Genomic DNA, 20,087 nt, shown 5'->3' with positions numbered 1-20,087 from the left:
CTCCTCTCTCCTCTCTCCTCTCTCCTCTCCTGCCTGGCCAGCAGGTGCTGGCCCATCAAGGAGGGCTGCCTGCCATGGCATAGTGTCCTGCTCACTTGGCTCCAGCATCAGCCGTCGTTTCCTAGAGCAAAATGTCCCTGGAGCCAAATGCGGGAAACCCGTCATCAGCGGAGAACCTGCTTGGGATGCCAGTGATTAAAGTGCAGGGAAATACTAGGGAAATAGAGAAGATCCCGGTCTCGCTGTGCTTTTTTGTTGCCCGTCGTAGCTGGCCAGTCTGTCCCGGTCTGGGCTGCTGGCTCACCCTGGTGAGGCAGGATTCCTGACAGTGGTGGGAGCAGCCCGGGCGGACTGAAAATCTCTCCCTGTGGTAGTCCCAAATGTTGCACAAGCTGGGCTGTTTCCTCAGAGCGAGCACTGACACCCAGATCGCAGCCCTATCAAGCATGGGTGGCTCAAGGTGGGCACAGTGCAAGCCCTCACGTGAATGTAGTCTTGTAATAATAGCTTTTTGCCTACCTACTTAGGAGGAGAGAGGTTACCTTAGAAAATCATGGGATAAAATAAATTCATGGGATCTCAAATTTGTGACAAATTGTTAAATAATTTCTTCACATAATTCATTGATCAGCAGTCTCAAAGAACATACATATATTCAGTTTATTCTAAGAAAAGTTGGTAATCCCTTTCCCGAGGGAGTGAGATCATCAGATGAAGGTTCACTTCGTTTCAATGTCCAACATCCTCTTGTGAGACCTTGAAGTTGGCAACGCAAGAAAACAGGAACTCCACCCTGGCTGGCTGAATTGTAGTGCTCTGCAGCTAGCTCCTGACCATCTGCCTTTGCTTCCTGTTATGACAGAGTTTTTGAACTTTCTGGGATGTGTGAAAAGTCATTATTTACCCTTCACTGTTAAGTAGGTGATCTGAAAGTGTCCACTTAAAACATGCTGCATATTCCTGTATATAATGCTTTTCTGATTGAGTAGCATTTGCTTTGTTTCTTGGGTTAATTTGAGAGTTTTTATACATGTTTTCACAGGTTTATTTATTTCTCTGGATCAGCCAACCCTTAGCATCCAAAAAGATGTCCTCACAATAACTGCAAATGATACTCTAAATATTACTTGCAGGTAAGAGCAAATCTGTCTATCACGATTTTGGTGGGGGTAGTTTATGTAGTGAATTTTTGTACAGGGTCACAGGTGATTCGGTCTCTCTCCCATCATTGCTCCTGTTTCTCTGCACCCCCTTTGTGCCCCCTGCCTCAGTCTTCCCTGACAGACTGTAGCAATGATCTTAGAGGGTTGTAGAGGGAGAGCGGGGGAGCACAGGGTGGCCGGGAGGAGGAAGTGTTAGCGGGTCCTCATGGAGCCCACCAGTGAGCCACACTCGTGATGGTCCCTTCTGGGTGCTGTGTCACTTAGATTCAAGAGAACATAAATCTCAAGTAGCTTCCTTATAAGTATTAACAACAGGTCAATTTACTTGAATTTATCCTGCGTGGCTTGATGCTCCATGTGATGGGATGGAGCCTGTTACTCTGCATAGCTGTAGAGACTCATGGGGCTGGGATTCGCCATCTTGGTGTCAGTACTGGTGCTGATTGTGTGTTCATGCTCATCTAACGTTTGCTTTCCCAGCGGTCAAAGACCACTGGAATGGTCCTGGCCAAGCAATCAGAGCAGCGCTGAGAAGCGTATCTCCGTGACAGACTGCAGTGATGGCCCCTACTGCAAGACACTTACTCTCCTCAAAGTCATCGGCAACGACACAGGGGACTACAGGTGCCTTTACAGGGACAACCAGGCAGCTACAACCATTTATGTCTACGTTCAAGGTAAGGGCTTACATAGTTCTTAGATGGTGCTTCTTGTAGCGTCAAGAGAAAAAAGGGATATCAGGTACCTCAAAACAGTTTTGACATTAAATTTTCTTAATCCTAGAATTTTTGATCCTGCAAAACTGTTGTTTTTCTTGTTTTCACGTTAGTAATGACATGCCAGTGTGCTAATTGCCATCAAGAGAAAAACGTTTGTACCTGTAATTTTGAACTGGCCTGTCATACACAGTACTTGATCTGCTATTCTCCTCCACCCAGAACTTAGCATACATCTCTCATACATCTATTACTGACCTCAGCAGAGATTGTACATTTATTAAAAATGACAGATCCAATCCCTTTTACAATTTGCACCATTTGATACCATTCAAAGAAAAAGCCAAACCAAACCCCCAACCTCCCCCCAAAAAAACCCACAAAACAAACCCCAAAAAATAAACTGCCATAAATTTGTTGACTGTGATGGTAAAATCTATTTAGGCTGTAAGAGCTTTTTTCAAACTCAGGCTGTCAGTTGTGTCAGCTGAGCATCACAGACGCCTCCAGTTACACGCTAAGCTTAAGTAAATGCATTTATTAAGGCATCTACCTTCTTGCACTGATGACTTCATAGTCATTTTTGTATGCACCCTGTTTCCTTTTTATTGTTAACTTATAGTTGCTGTTTTGAAAAATGAGATGTTTTTGTGTATGTGGGTTAGCTTGTTTTGTATGATCATCAACTTACTTTTTTTTTTTTTGGTCTGACTTTGAAAGGGTGCTGCCATTGAGGGAACCAGTGTAGCGTGTCACTACTTTTAACTGATGTTTCCTGTAATGCTTATGCAAGGAAAGTCACACTAGGGTAAATCAGATTTTTGTCGGCACAAAGACTGTGGTGGCAGGAAGCTATTCTCCAAAGTGTGCACTGCTGCTGATAACTGTTTTGAAAATAATGATATTGTAAAGCTAGGAGGAGGGTCTGTCAAAATATGTACCCCCTATTTAATCTCATCATTTAAGTGTTTTACCACATAGAAAAGAATAAAACTGATATGAGAAGAAATAGACAGGGAAAGAACAAAATTGTAAAATTCTTTTCCATAATTATGTGACAAATAATATCCATTTACCAAATGAATATTCTTCTAGATTACAGATCTCCATTTGTGACTTCAGTTAGTGATCAGCTTGGCATTGTATACATCACTAAGAATAAAACTGTGGTAGTGCCATGCCTTGGAACCGTATCAAATCTCAATGTATCTCTACACGCGGTAAGGAAAAAGCTTATTAATATTTTAAGAGTTAGTTGGAATCACTGTGACTTAAATACATTGCCTGAAGTATAAATACATTTCTTATAAACTTCTTTCCATCCTTGGGAATTTTACAGCCTGTGATTACAAGGTGAGTGCCGAGGGATTTTTTATGAAAGGGAGATTGCCTGAGCTGGAATATTAAAAGTGGGACACTGTGGTTATGGAAATTATTGGACTTGAAAATTCAGAGTTGTTTGATTTTTGAAATCTGACTATGTATTTTTTCAATATTTCAAACAGAAATATCCAGAAAAGATATTTGTTCCTGATGGTAAATCAATTTCGTGGAATAATAAAAAAGGCTTCACCATACCCAGTCATTTAATCAACTATGCAGGCATGGTCTTCTGTGAAGCTAAAATAGATGATGAAAGCTACCAGTCTGTGATATACATAGTCGCAGTTGTAGGTAAGACAAAGTTGTTTTTTTTTTCACTATAGCCAATGTTATTTTGCTCCCTACAACATACTGAACCCATTACATTTGGTCAGACTCTAGGTTATTCAACACTGACAATGGAGCTAATGCAAAATGGATGTTGTGATACATATTGTTTTTCTTTTAAATGCAATGTATTGTGTTCTTTCTGGTTGATCATTGGGATAAGTGCTTCTGCTTTTAGTGTTCTACGTGGCTGCTACAGATTTTTAATTTTCATGACAAGGCAAGCCTTTTTCCTAAAATCACTCTATTCTGTACTTTATTCGGGTCCAAGTCATAGTTGAAGGGAACTAGAGGCAGGCATCCATCAGCAGCAGATGGAAAGGAATTGCTCTGAGGGGGTACCAAAGAAATGGGGGATCTGAAGTTTGCACTAGGAGCTAGTTTGTCTTGTCTCCTTCAGACCTATGTCCTGACTCTCAAAGAGGTTTTTGCTCTCCTGGTACATTTTATCAGTTGTTCATCAAAACCCAGAAATAACATGATGATTCTGTGGAGGCTCAAGCCTGAGCTGAAACTGCAGCTGTTTCTTTTTCAGCTGAGGACATGGTGACCACTTCGAGTGGCCTGATGGCACCAAGGCAGTCTCGCCTTGCTTGGCTGGAAGGCATAGCGGCCCTGCAGTCTTTACTCTGTGCAGCAGGCTCTTGCTTCTACACCAAATTAATGTATCCTCCCTCTGATTTGGAGCAAATTCAGAATTTCTGCAGAATTTCTGCATTCAGAATATTCTGGTTTGGAATATTTTATTGCACAAAGTAAACTTTGGATAATTTTGCCAATGCCAGACTGTTATTCTCAATAAAGTTCCTGCTTACTGCTGGGGAGGGGGATATATCTCCTTTAGTTTGAGGTCTCACAAGGGTAAGAAGAAAGTATCTAAGGCAGAGGAACTCTGTGGGTAACTGTCTCCTGCCTGCTCCCACCGTTGGGAAGGCTCTGATCAAGTGCACCTTGCTGCACCACTGTCTGCCTTGGCTCTCAGATGGGAAATGCCCTGGACAGGCATATTGCTTCCCTCCAGACTCTTTTGTACACTAATCATCATGCTGCACTGGGGCATCAAGGGGCCTCTCTGTACCTGGGGTTTCATTGGGAGTTTTGGTGAATTCACCTGGGAAATTTGGTGCTGAGTGCTGTAAAGAAACCTCTTCTTACCCATGTGTTGTGTGTGCCTTTTTCTTCCTCTAGGATACCGAATTTATGACCTGACAATGAACCCTCACTACCAAGTAGAGCTGGCAGTGGGAGAAAAACTTGTTCTCAATTGCACTGTAAGGACGGAGCTGAATGTAGGAATTGATTTTAAATGGGACTACCCTTCCATCAAGGTAAATCTATAATAACTTAAAGGTGCCAACATCACAATGAAATTTAATTTAGGTATAATGTCACTCTCCCCTTTAATATTGACAAAGCAGATGATAATACACAAAGAAATTGCTAGTATATACAAGTATGCAAAGTGTGACAGGAGGAATAACAATAAAATTCCCAAACACCTCTGTCTTTTATCTATTACAGGAAAAACGTGCCACCATAAGGGATTTAAAAACCACTACAGGAGAAGTAAAGAAGTTTGTAAGCACGCTTACCATCGACAGCGTGTCCTTAAGTGACAAAGGTCGATATACTTGTGCAGCATCCAGTGGACGTATGAACATGAAAAACAGCAGTTACTTCATTATCCATGGTATGGCATCTTCCACTTCAGTTTTGTTGGTTGTTTCAGATTTGGGATTGATTACTGGGATGCAGAAGGCATCTTGGTGATGATTCAAATGACAGAAATGAACCAAACTGCAGCTACATTATTTTTCTTGCACCCACTATAGAATTATTTTTCTACCACAAGCTTAGGTAATAATAAAATTTTAGAGGGTGCTGTACGTTACTGAAAGCTGTAGAACCCCATAGGAATGTGGACAGTAAAATAAACTGGGGTAAACCTCTGGTCCTCTTCTATGTTGACCTCCTTGAGGACCTGCAAAGGTGAATTTGTGTAGATGACTTCGTGTAAGGGTTGCCTGTTCTCACTCCAGGTGAATTTAGGCTAGATTCTGGTGGCTCTGCAGGACAGGAGTCTGGGTCGGCATGAAAGAAGCTAGGAAAATAAAACTTTCAGCTTTTACATTATGAATAGATGAATCAGATGGAGTTTTGGCTGTAGGGAAATGATGCAAAGGAAACAACTTTGGCTAAGTGCATAGATAAGTACGAGGCTGCATCCTACAGCCTTTTCTCAAGCCCCTCTTCGGCACAGCCCCAGCAGCTCCACTGGCTTACTTCTAGAAAAAAGTTGGTAGCATGAGAATGGCCCATTTTTAATCACTGAGTCAGACAAAGGGTTTTATATTTTGAAGGAGAGTGGTTTTTCTGAGGTCTGATTTCAGGGGCTAGAATATTGACTTCTTTTTCTTTTAACATTAAAATTTATTATGTGGCACAGTGATTCAAGATAGACTTAATTTTCTCCTGGAGTCTTTCTATCTCTCTTCAGGAGCCAAAACAAGATCATGTGCTATAGTGAGTGCACCAGATATTAATTCCATACCATCCTAAATATTAGTCAAAAGGCTAATTGCTGTCTTAGTCTGAATGCAAGTTTATAACTTGTAAATAATTTCAAAGTGTTATGTGACTGCAACAGTTCAAATACATGCTTTAGAAGAGGCTGAAGGTATCTAACTATATCACACTGTGGTTTTGAGTATTATTATTTCGTGGAATGAGTAGATCGAGCCTGTTTTATGATATGTGTGTGTGAATACATAGGTCTGACACTAGCTCTGACAGTTGACACATCGTCCTGAGAGCTGTCTTGTCTCTGCTTTCCAGAGCTCCTGGGTGAGGGAACCGGTCCATTCCTCTGTGCGAGGGAAAGGACTGGGTTTTCATGGTGGGTCCATCTCTCCAGAGACCAGTTTGGAGCCAACTCTGCCTTACAAATGGCATCCTGTCACTGGCCCTTGTTTGTTATCTCCTGTTAAGTACTAACCCAAATGGAGAGCACTTGCACTTTTGTCCACATGCAAAGACCATTTAGTTAATTTTTTTTCTTTTTTTTTGCAGAAAGTCCTTTTATTCATCTGGAGAAAATGGAGAATGTGGTCGAGACAAGGCTAGGTGATACAGTCAAAATTCCTGTCAAGTTTAAAGGATATCCGCCACCAGAGGCGAAATGGTAAGAATCAGGGCATGATGTGTTTGAAAAAACGGGCTATTCTTAGTCCAGGTAAATCCCTAAAGTATTCAAAATGCTCTATATTTTCTTCAGGTATAAAAATGGAAAAGCCATCAATGCAAATCATACAGTTAAACTTGGCTACACGTTAGTGATCGCTGAAGCAGCTGAGAAGGATGCTGGGAATTACACTGTTGTCCTTACAAACCCCACCAACAAGATGCAGAAGAGACACACGTTTACCCTACTTGTGAATGGTAAGTGGTGTAACAAAGGGGTACCTTTTTCTCACATGTGGATGTGGATTACCATTTTTAGGATTAAATTAATCCCAGAACCATGAAGATTTAAGTGAGGGTGGTGTCCAGGGGGATAGCACTTGCACCTCAGCCCTAGGAGGGCAGAAGTGACCCATCTCTCTTGGTTCCCGGATGTGCCGGTCGACAGGCTGCAGGCTCCTGGTGTTGTTGTTGTGATGATACTTTGTGTGGGTTTTTTTTTTTGTTCTCTGTATATTATTTCTTTGCCTCTGCATCCTGCTCTTTTCCTGCCCTCCTTGCTGGCTGTGCTGCCGGAGTCCTCCCCCACCCCGCTCCATCCTGGCCCTGTCCTACCTCGCCCATCCTTCCTGCCCCATGCAGGCTGTCCCTCCTCTTCTGCCCTGCCCTATGCAACCATCCTCCTCCTCCTCCTCTTCCTCCTCCTCCTCTCTGCTCCCCAGGAAACAGCCTAGCTCCCATGCTTTGAAGACAGCAGGTCTTGGAAAGGGCAGCGAGGCTACACGCAGTGGGATCAGGACTGGGGAGTAATATGCACTTAATGGTTGGACATGGCGGTGGGAGTCTGAGGGTTGCATTTTGAACCAGGGGGTAATGAAGGAAGATTTTCTAGGAGATCCTAAGCATTGTTTCTTGAGGGCCTGATCCTGAAGGTGTTGGGCAGGTTCACTTCCCAACTTGTCCTTGGAGATGTTCTGCGTTGCACTCAGACTTGAGGCATGACATGAACTAGTCTCTGTGGGTCTAACCCATGCACATGGTGCCATCCAGGAGCCATTAGTGGGAGATGTAACCTGCTGCTCTCTCCTCCAGTCCCCCCCCAGATTGGCGAGAATGCACTGCTGGCCCCTGTCGACTCCTACAAGTATGGCTCGACACAGGCGCTCACCTGCACTGTCTACGCTGTCCCGCCGCCCGCCCGTCCTCTGGCATTGGCAGCTGGAGGAGGAGTGCACTTTCAGCCCCCAGTGAGTGCTAAGCCCTTGCCATCTTCTGTGGCTTATGTAGTTCTTGAGGGATGTTTGGCTTGGGTTGGGGTTTTTTTGAGTTCATCCCTTGTCCAGGCTCAGTACCAAGCGCAAACTCAAAGGCCAATGAAGAAAAGATTGTTGTACTTAATAGGCAAATTGTTGCAGGCAGGCTCTGCCAAGTTCACCATTTTCATCAGAGGAAAGGGCTACCTGCAGCGAGGAGCCGGCAGCGCCTGCATGTTGCCGTCATGCTTTCTTGGAGGGCATCTTGGCTTACGCGGGGTTTCAAATGCAGCTATCTGTGTGCTCTCCCCTCAGATCTCCCCATGGGCTGCAGGTCCAAAGCTCCATCCCAAACAGAGGAAATTTGCTGTTTATGCTAATTACGGATTGTTGTGGGGGTTTTTTTTATTACACTCAAGTACTGAGTGTGACGGTGCTCTTTATCTGTGTGAAAGTGTATCTTGAAGGAAGTGCACTGATTGATGTTGGGGAATGATAGAGAGAGTGCCTGACTGAGATTCATGAAGCTTCCCTTATCTAGGTCTTCCATAAGCCCAGATTTCCTCTTAAAAAAAAAAAAAGCCAAAAAATAAAAAACAGCGCATTCTTCTTTCCTGTTGTTGTTTTTAAAATGATTTCCACTAGTTTCTTCCTTTGGTGCCTGGTTGCTTCCTACACAATGGCTACTGTCCTCAAGAAATTCTTGTAGCGAGTTCAGTGATTTCTATGTCTCTCTGTCTTCCTTTGAACTAAATTAACTTGAATCATCCATTTATGAATGGAGGTTTGTTCCCAGAATAGCTCCTTCCCTCCAAGCATCCTGATTGAGCTGACACAAGCAGATTAATTAGAAAGTTCACCTTTAGGCTTGGGGGTTCCTTATTTTACAGAGCACAAAGGTCTCAGAAGTTTATAGGCTGCAATTTAATAGAAATGTTTCCAGAAAAATATTCTTCCCTCTCAGATGCAGGCTGTGGCTGGTGATGCACCTGATTTATAGATAAATATCTTCATATTATAAAGAGAACACAAAAACACTCTCTTGAAGGGTGAATAACTGTCTTATCTAATGCATATATCTCTACCTATATCTCAGGAAAGTTCGGTCCGGAGCCAATCCGTATGCATGCAGGAAATGGAAAGTGATCTCAGAGAGAAAGGGTGGGAATCAGGTTGAAATTAAGCACCGAGTCGTTACTATTGCTGGGAAAACGAAGGTGAGCAGGTTTTCTTTTCTGTTGGTTGGGGATGATTAGCCCTGTTCAGCAGTCCACATGCCTGGAAATATATCACTAGAGATGACACTCTTTTCACCTGTCATTAAACTTGGGTATCTACTTATGGGTAGTCGTGCAAGCTCCTACTGAAGGCAATAGGCAGAGATAAACACTTTCAAGTCATTTAGACATTGACTGAAAGTGAGTCTCCATTGAGCAACATAACTTACTTAGATTTCTATGCTTACCTTTTACTGTAATTAACTGTAATGGGGAGAAGCTGGAGAAACTGAAGAGCAGAAAAAGTTGTGGCTGCAGCGTTTATTAACTTCTGCCTCCTGGCAGGCTACTTTTTCTTGTTTTCATTTGCCTGATTGTTGCACATTTAAAGACAAAAACGTAAACATCAGGAAGGGACTGTGCTCCCATCGTGCCATGAATTTGTGCTTTGGAGAGATTTTTGGTTGTACAGATATTTTCAGAGCACTTTGCAGAGCTGTTGGGGTGGTCAGGCTCACACAGGTACTTCAGCACTGACACAGTATGAAATTGCTCACTTGTTCTTTTGCAGACTGTGAGCACCCTCGTGATTCAAGCAGCGAATGTATCTGCTTTGTATAGATGTATGGCTACGAACAGAGCTGGGTCAAGTGAGAGGGTTATCTCCTTTCATGTGACCAGTAAGTATATCCTATTGAGGACAGCCATGTTAAATTAATGTTAATATTTTTTCTGTTTTGCTACTGATTGACATTTCAACACCATTGTCTGATTCCTGTCCTTTATAAAATCCTTTAATCCTTTAGGGTTTTAGATTTACCTAAGGCAGCCTTTAAAGTCCCCACCTAACTTCAGCCAAGTGATTAGTTCTGCTGACATCAGTAGGGTGACGGTCCCATGAAAATTATGCAAAATAGGCACTGTTGTCCTGAGAGTGATTGCTATTGGGCTTTTGCAGTCACTTAAAAGAGTTACAGAGAAGTTATGCCAGTGTCACAAAATGAATAAAGATGTACTGTAAAAGCTAAGACTACCATTTTTGAAAACAGTGGCAAAGAGCTTCTGTCTTCTTGAAAATCAGTTCCCATATTCACATGATGAAATATTATTTTAATCCAAATATAAAAAATTAACTATAAGATAATGCTAAGAATCATTTTAGGTTGCTGTAAGTTACTACAGGAAGAGGAACTGTATTAATTACAGGCCTTCCTTTGGTCCATTTTCAATGTATTGCTTTTAATGAGACTGTACTCTTTTAGATGACTGATTGATTGATTGATTAATTAATTGATTGGTTGATTTTTTTCAGTGTTTTGTTTCCTTATTTACAACTGGATAAGATGGAGATAAGGCTGTATTTGTAAAATGGCTTTTTGAAGTTAATGTTGGCAACAAAATGTGCAACCTAATAGAAATTTCTTTTATTTTTTTTTAACTTGCAGGAGGTCTTGAAATTAATCTTCAGCCTCGGAATCAACTCACAGAGAAGGATAACATGTCCTTGCAATGCACGGCAGACAAATTCACCTTTGAGAAGCTATCATGGTACAAACTCAGTGCTCACACTTCGCAGACTCCCTTTGGAGGGTTGCCCATGCCTGTTTGCAAGAACCTCAATGCTCTCCAGAAGCTGAATGCAACAGTTTCAAATATCAATGGTGAAAATGTCACCTTAGAGCTCATCCTCCGTAACATCTCACTGCAGGATGGAGGGGACTATGTTTGCATTGCTCAGGACAAAAAGGCTAAAACACAGCACTGTCTGGTGAAGCACCTCACTGTTCAAGGTACATATCTCTTACTATGAACCGAAATGTGTGGTTTTGTATGAAAATAACTGCAGTAATGTCAGTTTTTGGTATCTTCAGGCCTTGCATGTGTTGGCTTAATGGTGCACTCAGTTTGTTAAAATAGATTTAGACCATTTGTTGTAGCATACACATCTGGGGCTTGTCTGGGCAGCAGGGACTTACTATTTCATCAGTACCCATGAGGAAACACTGACTGAGCCACTGTGCTGTGCAAGGAGATGAGTTTGGCTTTTACACAAATAATGGCATGTGTTTAGCTGAAAAACTTTGCAATTTTACCTTTAAAAACATGTTTTTCCCTCTGTGTATGCATGTGTGTATTCATAGCATTAATGCTACTGCTTTGTGTCACTGACTTGAGTTTGAAGCAGTGTCTATAAAGTAAAACTGTCATGAAGTGACACTGGTATTGAGAGGAACGCAGTGCAAGCTGATAATCAACCAGCTTTTCACACGAATAGTGATGACTTTGCTTTGGGACCTAGATGTCTAGGCTGATGAGGCAGACTCAGGAAAATACCTACATGTGTTCATGGGCTGTCCTGAATGGATGTTTGATGGACCAGCAATATCAGCCTTCTTGTAATGACCCTGGAAATAGAAAAGCAATTTCTCACCTATTCCCTATTCCCTCAACAACCTGAGCAGTTACAAATTAAACTATCTAAAGCAGGTTACATCAGTACTGTTAGAACTTTCTTGGCTATTATCATCTTTTCATGTCACGTGGAAATTTAACTTTGATATTATCATGAACACTGTGGCTGTTGGTGTTATAAAAGGATTTGAGACTTCTGTTACTGGACCAAAAGTGTAGAGTGTCATCAAGTGCTATTACGGCAAAAATTGATGTTTTCTTTAATGGTCAGTAATTTTGCTGTATTTTCAAATCAACAGAGCCCATGGCACCCACACTTATAGGAAATCTGGAAAATCAAACAACAAACATTGGTGAAACCATAGAAGTGTCATGCACAGCGAATGGCATTCCTCCTCCAAACATCATGTGGTTTAAAAATAATGAAACCCTTATTGAAGATTCAGGTGAGGCTGCTCCTTTCTTATGAATATTCTATCACTTCAGGGCTTTCTCTCCTGGGACTCACTGCTGATTTTCACCATGAAAAGTTTTGTTCTGAATTTTTAACACAAAGTGGCATAAAAATAGCAGAACTAAGAATCATTATTTTTTCCAGGTATTGTTTTGAAAGATGGAAACAAAACACTAACTATACGTCGAGTGAGGAAAGAAGATGAAGGGCTATATACCTGCCTCGCCTGCAATGTTCTTGGATGCAGAAAAGCAGTGGCTTTTTTTTCAGTAGAAGGTTAGTGTTAGCTTCTTTCCAGATTGTGCATGAAATCTTTAAAATCACTAAAAGGAAAATCTACTGGCTATCCTGATTGGAGATCTGAAAATACACCATGAGATTTGTGGAAAGTCCTGACCATTCCTATCAAGCTCAAATTGGGTGCTCTCACAGCCATTGTAATCCCAGCTGCTGGGGCTGACACTTTCTTCTCCACAATGCTGTTTAGTGCTTTTCAGCAAAAGCTGAATCTGTCTTACTTGTGGTTACAAAGAAAACTGCCAGTCTATTTTACATGCAAACCTATACAATAGAGCCTACCTAAACCTGCAGATATCCTGGGGCATCTCTATTGTCTTGGTAATGTAATTGTCATACTAAGGTTTTTAACAGTTGTGACTTTTTAAACCACGTCATTGCTGTCACAGCATCTAAGAAAAAGAGCGTGAAGACTTTGTGCAGTCTGTTGTGATTGCTGTCCCATTTCAGTGGTAGGAGCAAGTAGTGGTTTTGGGTTAAGGGTCTCCAGCCTTAGTCCAGCAAGCTCTGAAAACAGCATTTGTGAGACACGTCTCTCACTTGTTTCGGTCCTATTGTGGCACACAGAAATGCAATTCACAATGATAAACAATAAATCCTAACAAGAAGTTAGTCTGCAGTCTGAGTAGCTGGAACTATGGTGGACTTTCCACCAAGAGTTGCAATGAGAAGACTCAAACTAAAAGTTCCTTGCCTTTGATATTAGTATGTTTGCAAAATATAGTCACTGAATCCTTCACAAACCTCTGTCTTATAAGTCAGGGTTATTGTCCCATCTGTTCTGTTAAGGTAATTAAAGCAGTATCCTGTTATTCTTATATGTCCCATTAGGATGTTCAGATGTTGGGCAATATGTTTACATGGAGTGGAAATTATCTGCAGCTGACATGAATGTAGATTTCAGCTGATGTGGTAAATATGGCTGGGGCACGTCTGTAAAAGTTGGAAATCTGTGTAGGACATACTGTTTCACTCCAAGAAATTTATGGTGCATCTCACTAGGATCATGCAGTGGAGTGTGCTGCTGTGTAGGAAAATCTAAATGGTGCAAAGAATGAAATACAGGAGCATGATGTGGTGAACAGGAGCTGAAGGAGAGAGCTGCTGCTCTGCATTAATAGATGTTTAAGTGGTATCTGCTGGAAATGATTTTACTGGAAAAGAGATGTTGTAAATAAGACTTCATTTCCATGTGTTCTTGTAGAACCATATTTTTTCATGCCTCAGCCGAAGCATGTAGAGAGACAAGAGAAGGATTGTTCTCTGAGTTGTTCTCACAGCACTTTACTGTATGATGGGGTTTTTTTCGGTTTCTGGAGAAAGAGTAATTCATTTTGAGTATTCTAAAAAAGTTATTTCTTTTTAAAAATGTGAGATTTTACTTTTTTGTATTTGCCAAAGGCCCAGATACTGTCCTTGGAACAAAGCTGGTGCTAAGAAATTGCGTAGTGTGTAAACCAGCATGAAACTAAGCATAATATTCCAATGTAAAAACCCAAGGTTTTTGTTTTGTTTTGCTTTTGTTTCCTTGCTCAATATTGCACTTTTAAAACAAACCTTCAGAACAAGGACCTCCATTCTCTACTTTAATGAATGAACAAAACCAATACGCTTCCAAGTATCACTCAGATATTCAATTATTTCTTCCCAGGCGCTGAAGAGAAAACAAATCTGGAGCTCATTATCCTCGTTGGCACTGCAGTGATTGCCATGTTCTTCTGGTTGCTTCTTGTAATCATCCTTCGGACCGTTAAGCGGGTAATGAAAAAATTCTCATACTGTCCTATCAACGCTGGTCTTGCATGACAAATGAGAGCTGACTTGGGGCCCTTTGTGTTGTTTCTTTCCATTGTTCTTAAATCAACAGACACATTTTTTCTCTCCATGCCATAACATTCTTGCCTGGAACTGGGGACACAGAAATTTGTTTTTAATTGAACAGGCCCTTGCAAGAGAAAAAATGTTTCAGCTGGTTTTGTTTATTAGAAAAAAAAGTGCAAGTAATTAATGATGATCACACTCATGATGACATGGTGTAGGGCAATGGGAGCCTGGCATTTCTGGGAACTAGTGAAACACTACAGAGTGAGAAAATGGCAATTTACCTTCACATCACCAGCAAAAAATCTGTGCAACTACAACTAATACCCTTTTCCAGGCCAACGGAGGGGACATGAAGACTGGCTACTTGTCAATAATCATGGATCCTGATGAAGTCCCTATAGATGAGCACTGTGAACGGCTCCCATATGATGCCAGCAAGTGGGAGTTTCCTAGAGACCGACTAAAGCTAGGTACATCTCCACTGCATGAGCCATTTAGTGACACTGCAGTCAGCCCTGTGCCAGGGGGTGTTTCAGGTCCTAGCTTGCCATGGGGCTGCCCTGAAGAAGGACCCTTGGGTGGACTCTGTGGTCCTGTAGGGTATAATGCATCCTCCCCATTATCAGCCCTCTGTTAATTTCTGATACATAAACTCGGTTTAGAGTTGCTGTTTGTTCTGCATATTTGCCCACTGTGCAAAGAAAATAAATCAGTCTGTTCATCTTCTCACTTCAAGGTAAACCTCTTGGACGTGGAGCGTTTGGCCAGGTCATAGAAGCAGATGCGTTTGGGATTGACAAAACTGCTACCTGCAAAACAGTGGCAGTCAAAATGCTTAAAGGTAAAAATGATGACTAAAACTTCACCTTGAATACACCATATAGGGATAATTGCCCATATTATAACCAGTAGACAGAAAAAAAAAAATCAAAATGTTTGTACCAATAGTGTATACAAGTTTAGCTTAACAGTTGGTGTCATGAAGCAATAATTAGGGAAAGTACATGCCTTTCCCTCATCGCTAACTGGAGCCTGCATCAAGAACAGTGTGGCCAGCAGGAGCAGGGAAGTGATCCTTCCCCTGTACTCTGTGTTAGTGAGGCCACACCTTGAGTACTGTGTTCAGCTCTGGGCCCCTCAGTTCAGGAAGGACATTGAGGTGCTGGAGCGGGTCCAGAGAAGAGCAACGAGGCTGGTGAAGGGACTTGAGCACAAGTCCTATGAGGAGAGGCTGAGGGAGCTGGGGTTGTTTAGTCTGGAGAAGAGAAGGCTTAGAGGTGACCTCATCACTCTCTTCAACTACCTGAAGGGAGGTTATAGCCAGGTGGGGGTTGGTCTCTTCTCCCAGGCAACCAACAATAGGACAAGGGGGCATGGGCTCAAGCTCTGCCAGGGGAGGTTTAGGTTAGATGTTAGGAAGAAATTCTTTACAGAAAGGGTAATCAGGCACTGGAACGGCCTGCCCAGAGAGGTGGTGGATTCACCATCCCTGGAGGTTTTTAAAAAGAGATTGGACGTGGCCCTTAGTGCCATGATATAGTAATTGGAGTTGGATCAGGGGTTGGACTTGATGATCTTGGAGGTCTTTTCCAACCCAATCTATTCTATGATTCTATGATTCAATGCGACTGTGGTTTCTTAGCCATTGCTTTATAGGTCTACTCTGGTTCAGAATATAAACTTGCTCCTGCAAGCAATTTGCATGTGTCCATTTTTCCCTTATGCAGCCTGGTAGGGAGCTTTCTGCAAGTCTCTGCCAACATCTTAGGCACAGTCCAAAATGAGTCATAGTTTTGAACAGCTTTCTCCTCACTTTAAACATATGATAGTGTCTTGCATTCACCACAGAAAAGTTGAAAGCTGTAATTCCCAGACACGTTGTTCCTGAAGAGGACATAGCTGGGGCAGCAAAATGGGGCTGCCAGCATCCGGGTGCTGTTTCCCACCCTGTGCTATACTGGAGGAAGGGAGGTAAAGCCAGGTGATTTCTGTTAGTACAGTGTAAGCAGTTGCAAGCGCAGGCAAGACCTGTTGCAGACTCTGCAATGGGATGAGCGTGCAGTAATGACAATAAAAATTAGAAAGCCCTGTCCCTCCAGCTTCCCAGTGCTCAGGCAGCCTGCAGAGAGCTGCGTCCTCTGCCTCTCTGTCCTCACTGCTTCAGCTCTTTCCTCTTCCCTTTCTATCCCCACGGGATGAGGACACAGCCATGTCTCCAGGCTTTTGGTGAGGCTGCAGGATCAGTCATGTTTGTCCCTAGCCCTATTTCCACCAATCCATGGATCCATTGGACACTTAGCATAGACCCCAGCAACAGCTATGGGACAGTGTTTCTAGCTCTTCTTGGCTAGGAGGGTCAAGTGGCAGAGTACCAACTGCTCAAAAGGTCTGTAGGAAAAAAGATGTTTGCTGATCTGGATTGTTTGTGTCCCTGTTCTGATATACTGCCCTTGGCAAACTTTGGAAAATATTTAAAAGCAGAGCAAAACCAACCCTGTCATGCATGTGCCTGCAGCACAGCTGACCCAGCCTACCAACCAAGACTTCTCACTAGATAGGCTGGACAAATGACAGAAGAGAACACAGAGGAAGAGAAAACCTTTCTGTCTGTGATGCTCCTGATCTGTGTTGTTTTACCTCTGCAGAGGGTGCAACCCATAGTGAGCACAGAGCACTTATGTCAGAGCTGAAGATCCTCATTCATATTGGCCATCACCTCAACGTTGTCAATTTACTTGGAGCCTGCACAAAGCCAGGAGGTGAGTAACTGCTCAGTGGGTGGGAAGGTGCTAATGACAACTCTATTTCTGACATTTCTGCTGCATAGAAAACTGAGTTTCAAAATTAAAGGTTGGAAGAAATAGTCTTCTTTTGGTTTTTTTTAAAAGAAATCTATTAAGAGTGAGCAGATCCAGAGGTGGAATAAGGGCTCAGGATCCCTAAGTTCTATATCCAGCTTAGTTGTTCTGTTATTTTGATTTTCTATACTTCAGATCCATGTTTATAGTGGACACCCCATGTGTAACAGACTTTGGATCTGAGTTTACTACCAGATTTAACAAGTTGATCTTATTCTTATCACCAGCTACAGTGCAGCTGCAAGCTGTGACTTCCCTCCCTGGCTTTGGATGGGCTGTGGGTGCCTCTGTGTGTGTGTAGGAGGGGAGACTGCAATTTGGAGTCCAGCTGTGGGTGGATGAACCTATTTTACTTTATAATCGGGGACAGATGTTTTGTTTACCAAATCCAGCACTGCATGCTAATTTGGAAGAAATTCAGTGTAAAGTAACTCAGTAATAATTTTTCAGGCAAGCTGACTTGTTTGCTTACTGTGGGATCAGAATTTAATTTGTAAAGTTCCATGACAGAAGTGCAGTAGTTGAGGGAAACATAAGCCATAAATATTTCTTTCCTTGTTTATTCCATAATAAAATAGAGATGGCCAGTATCTGGAAACTAGGATGGAAATTTATCATTGTAGCGTATGCCTATATGAAGCAATTTGAGCATGAAATGCCACATTTGGACTGTACATTAAGGCATCTATGTCTCAAGTGAAGTTTCCTGTTTTAAGTTCTTAGGACTTAAACTGCCTGCACAAAAATGCATGGATAATCTTGTGTGTACTTTATGGCAGATGAATGCTTAATTGCACTGAAGTTCATTCAGATGTGTATGTTGCATCATTACAACGTCAATTAACATAGGCAGTTACGGCATTTTAAGTATAAGCACAACACTACACATTTTCATATATGAAATCAGGCGTGTGATTTCCAAAAGTATGTGCTTTCTATTCCTTCCTTATATAGCAGTAAAGGAATAATTTCCCTGCTTTGATTTTTTTTTAAAATTACTAGTATTTTTAAACACCTCTGGGTAGTAGAATGCTTTTTGAAATGTATGTATTTCTAGCCACAAATTATGCTGTGAAATAGGTGAGATAAAAATAGTCTTTCTAAGGAATTGCTTTTCGTGTTGTACAGGCCCACTCATGGTGATTGTGGAATATTGCAAGTTCGGAAATCTGTCTGCTTACCTACGGAGCAAGAGGAGTGAATTTGTCCCATACAAGGTAAGGAGTCAAGGTTAACAGTATAATGTTTGACTTGGTGGGTTTTTTCCACACACAATGCTTCTGCTCCTAATGCAGGCTGAAGTGTCAATCCTTGGGGATGCTGAATATCTGGTACTTCTCATGGGAATGAGAGACGGCAAAGACATCAGAGGTCATCTAGTCTTTCCCCTGGCCCCTGCAATGTAGCTGTTTTGTTATTGTTAGCTTAAAATGTGCAAAGGAACTGGGCTTCCACTATTTCCCTTGGCAGATTATTCTACACTTGGCCGTATCTGTCAGGAAGTTTTTTCTGATTATCAGCCTGAATTTTTTCCTTTCTTAGTTAAGCTCCAGACCACCTTAAATAACTGCACTCCCTGCTTTGTGTATATATCCGTTGATATCCATAGGTATCTTCTATCCCATGATTATCTGTTCCACTATCCCCTTGGCTTGTTGCTGAACCAGGCTATACTTTTTTTTTTTTTGCTGTTAATAATTTTGTATAATTGATGTATTTCATGAGTTTACGTTCAGCATTTCACCTCCCAAGTCCTTTGCAAAGGGGAGGTCCATCACAGCACCCTGTCTTTACACCTTGGTTTGAAAGGAGGAGGAAGATGGAGGCTGTTGTTTTCAAACTCATTTCTGGACACTTCTGAGAGGGATCTGATTTCTGGAGAGTGTTGGGAGGATCCATACCCTCCCAGGGTCAGAGTGCTGGTTGAAGAGCATGGCTGCATGTACCCAGGGCTGAGCATCACGCTCAGGACTCTACCCCTTTTCACCCAGAGCAGAGAGGGAGGTCCCTGGGCTGTGCTCTGCCACACTGGTAGACCTGAGTCTTCCTGCAGCTGCCGTGTTTAAATTAGAGCTTCTTCAAGCTGCTTGTCAGTTCTCCAGGGGGTTATTTTTCTTTATCCTTGGAGTCATTGTTTACTATTTTGTATTGGCAAAGGCAACTTGCTGCATCCTCTTGTGAGGTAAAAAGGATAAACAAATATCTGAGAGGCCTTGAAGGAAGAGACAGGGTGCTGACCTTTGCTTACACAAGCAGTGGGAATGGGAATCAGCAATGGAAAAAAACAGCCCTGCCAAGGGCACCAAACTGAAACAGGAGAAAATGGAAAGGTGGTGGAGGAAGCCTGGGGGGCTGGCATCCTCCCTGGAGGCATTTGGTGGCTTAGGGGAAGAAGGAAATAAATCAGATTTTGAGGACTACTAGGGTTTTGGCCAAGGTAGAGATTTAACAGAAGGGCCTTTGCAGAAGCGGGACGTAAAGCTGTCGCAGTACGGAGAGGCTTGAGCCTATGAGAGGGGGGTCAGCAGCATCCACACATGCTTCACAAGTGGTGGGCACCAGAGGGCTGAGAGGGCCAGCTTGGCAGTGTGCTTTATTCTCCAACATGTGGAGATGTTACTGGGGGGTGGCTGGGAGCATGTGGGAGCAGGCTAAAGCCGTGCTGTGGAGTGACAGAGGGTGCTCAAGCTGTTAACCCTGCATGGCCATGGGTTGGAGTTTGCTGGCGCTGTCACTCCGCCATCCTGGTGCCCCAACCACCGCTGGCTTGGAGCTGAGCATGCCAGCACTGGGCTGCCATCCCTGCCTTCAGTGGTGCCCTGGCACAGACCATGGGGAGCCTTGTTGCCTCTCCCAGGGAAGCTTCTTGGCATGCTTTCTGCTTCTGATTTCTCCCGCCCTCCCCTCACATTTCTAGACCAAAAGTGCCAGGTTTCGGCAGGGGAAGGAGAACTACGTTGGTGATGTCTCCACAGACCTAAAGCAACGGTTGGACAGCATCAC

The 20,087-nt window shown here is 42.6% G+C and overlaps 1 protein-coding gene across 1 annotated transcript in view; it reads left to right on the top strand.

The window, feature by feature from the left end:
* Positions 1-1,021: 1,021 nt before the first annotated feature.
* Positions 1,022-20,087, top strand: part of LOC104526116 (vascular endothelial growth factor receptor 2) — a gene marked incomplete at its 5' end in the record, with an annotated part of 29,105 nt that continues 10,039 nt past the window's right edge. Inside the window, 21 exon segments of the mRNA XM_029085316.1 lie at positions 1,022-1,133; positions 1,644-1,840; positions 2,975-3,099; positions 3,385-3,553; positions 4,778-4,917; positions 5,111-5,279; positions 6,659-6,770; positions 6,864-7,027; positions 7,862-7,967; positions 7,969-8,016; positions 9,119-9,239; positions 9,811-9,919; positions 10,685-11,029; positions 11,951-12,097; positions 12,250-12,381; positions 14,054-14,160; positions 14,561-14,696; positions 14,963-15,067; positions 16,872-16,985; positions 18,213-18,301; positions 20,002-20,080. Of these exon segments, the coding sequence (XP_028941149.1) occupies positions 1,022-1,133; positions 1,644-1,840; positions 2,975-3,099; positions 3,385-3,553; positions 4,778-4,917; positions 5,111-5,279; positions 6,659-6,770; positions 6,864-7,027; positions 7,862-7,967; positions 7,969-8,016; positions 9,119-9,239; positions 9,811-9,919; positions 10,685-11,029; positions 11,951-12,097; positions 12,250-12,381; positions 14,054-14,160; positions 14,561-14,696; positions 14,963-15,067; positions 16,872-16,985; positions 18,213-18,301; positions 20,002-20,080 (2,826 nt within the window).

This window comes from Antrostomus carolinensis, unplaced genomic scaffold (assembly GCF_000700745.2).
Source record: "Antrostomus carolinensis isolate BGI_N321 unplaced genomic scaffold, ASM70074v2 scaffold19906, whole genome shotgun sequence".
Lineage (NCBI taxonomy): Eukaryota > Metazoa > Chordata > Aves > Caprimulgiformes > Caprimulgidae > Antrostomus > Antrostomus carolinensis.
This window is presented reverse-complemented; position numbering and strand designations above follow the sequence as displayed.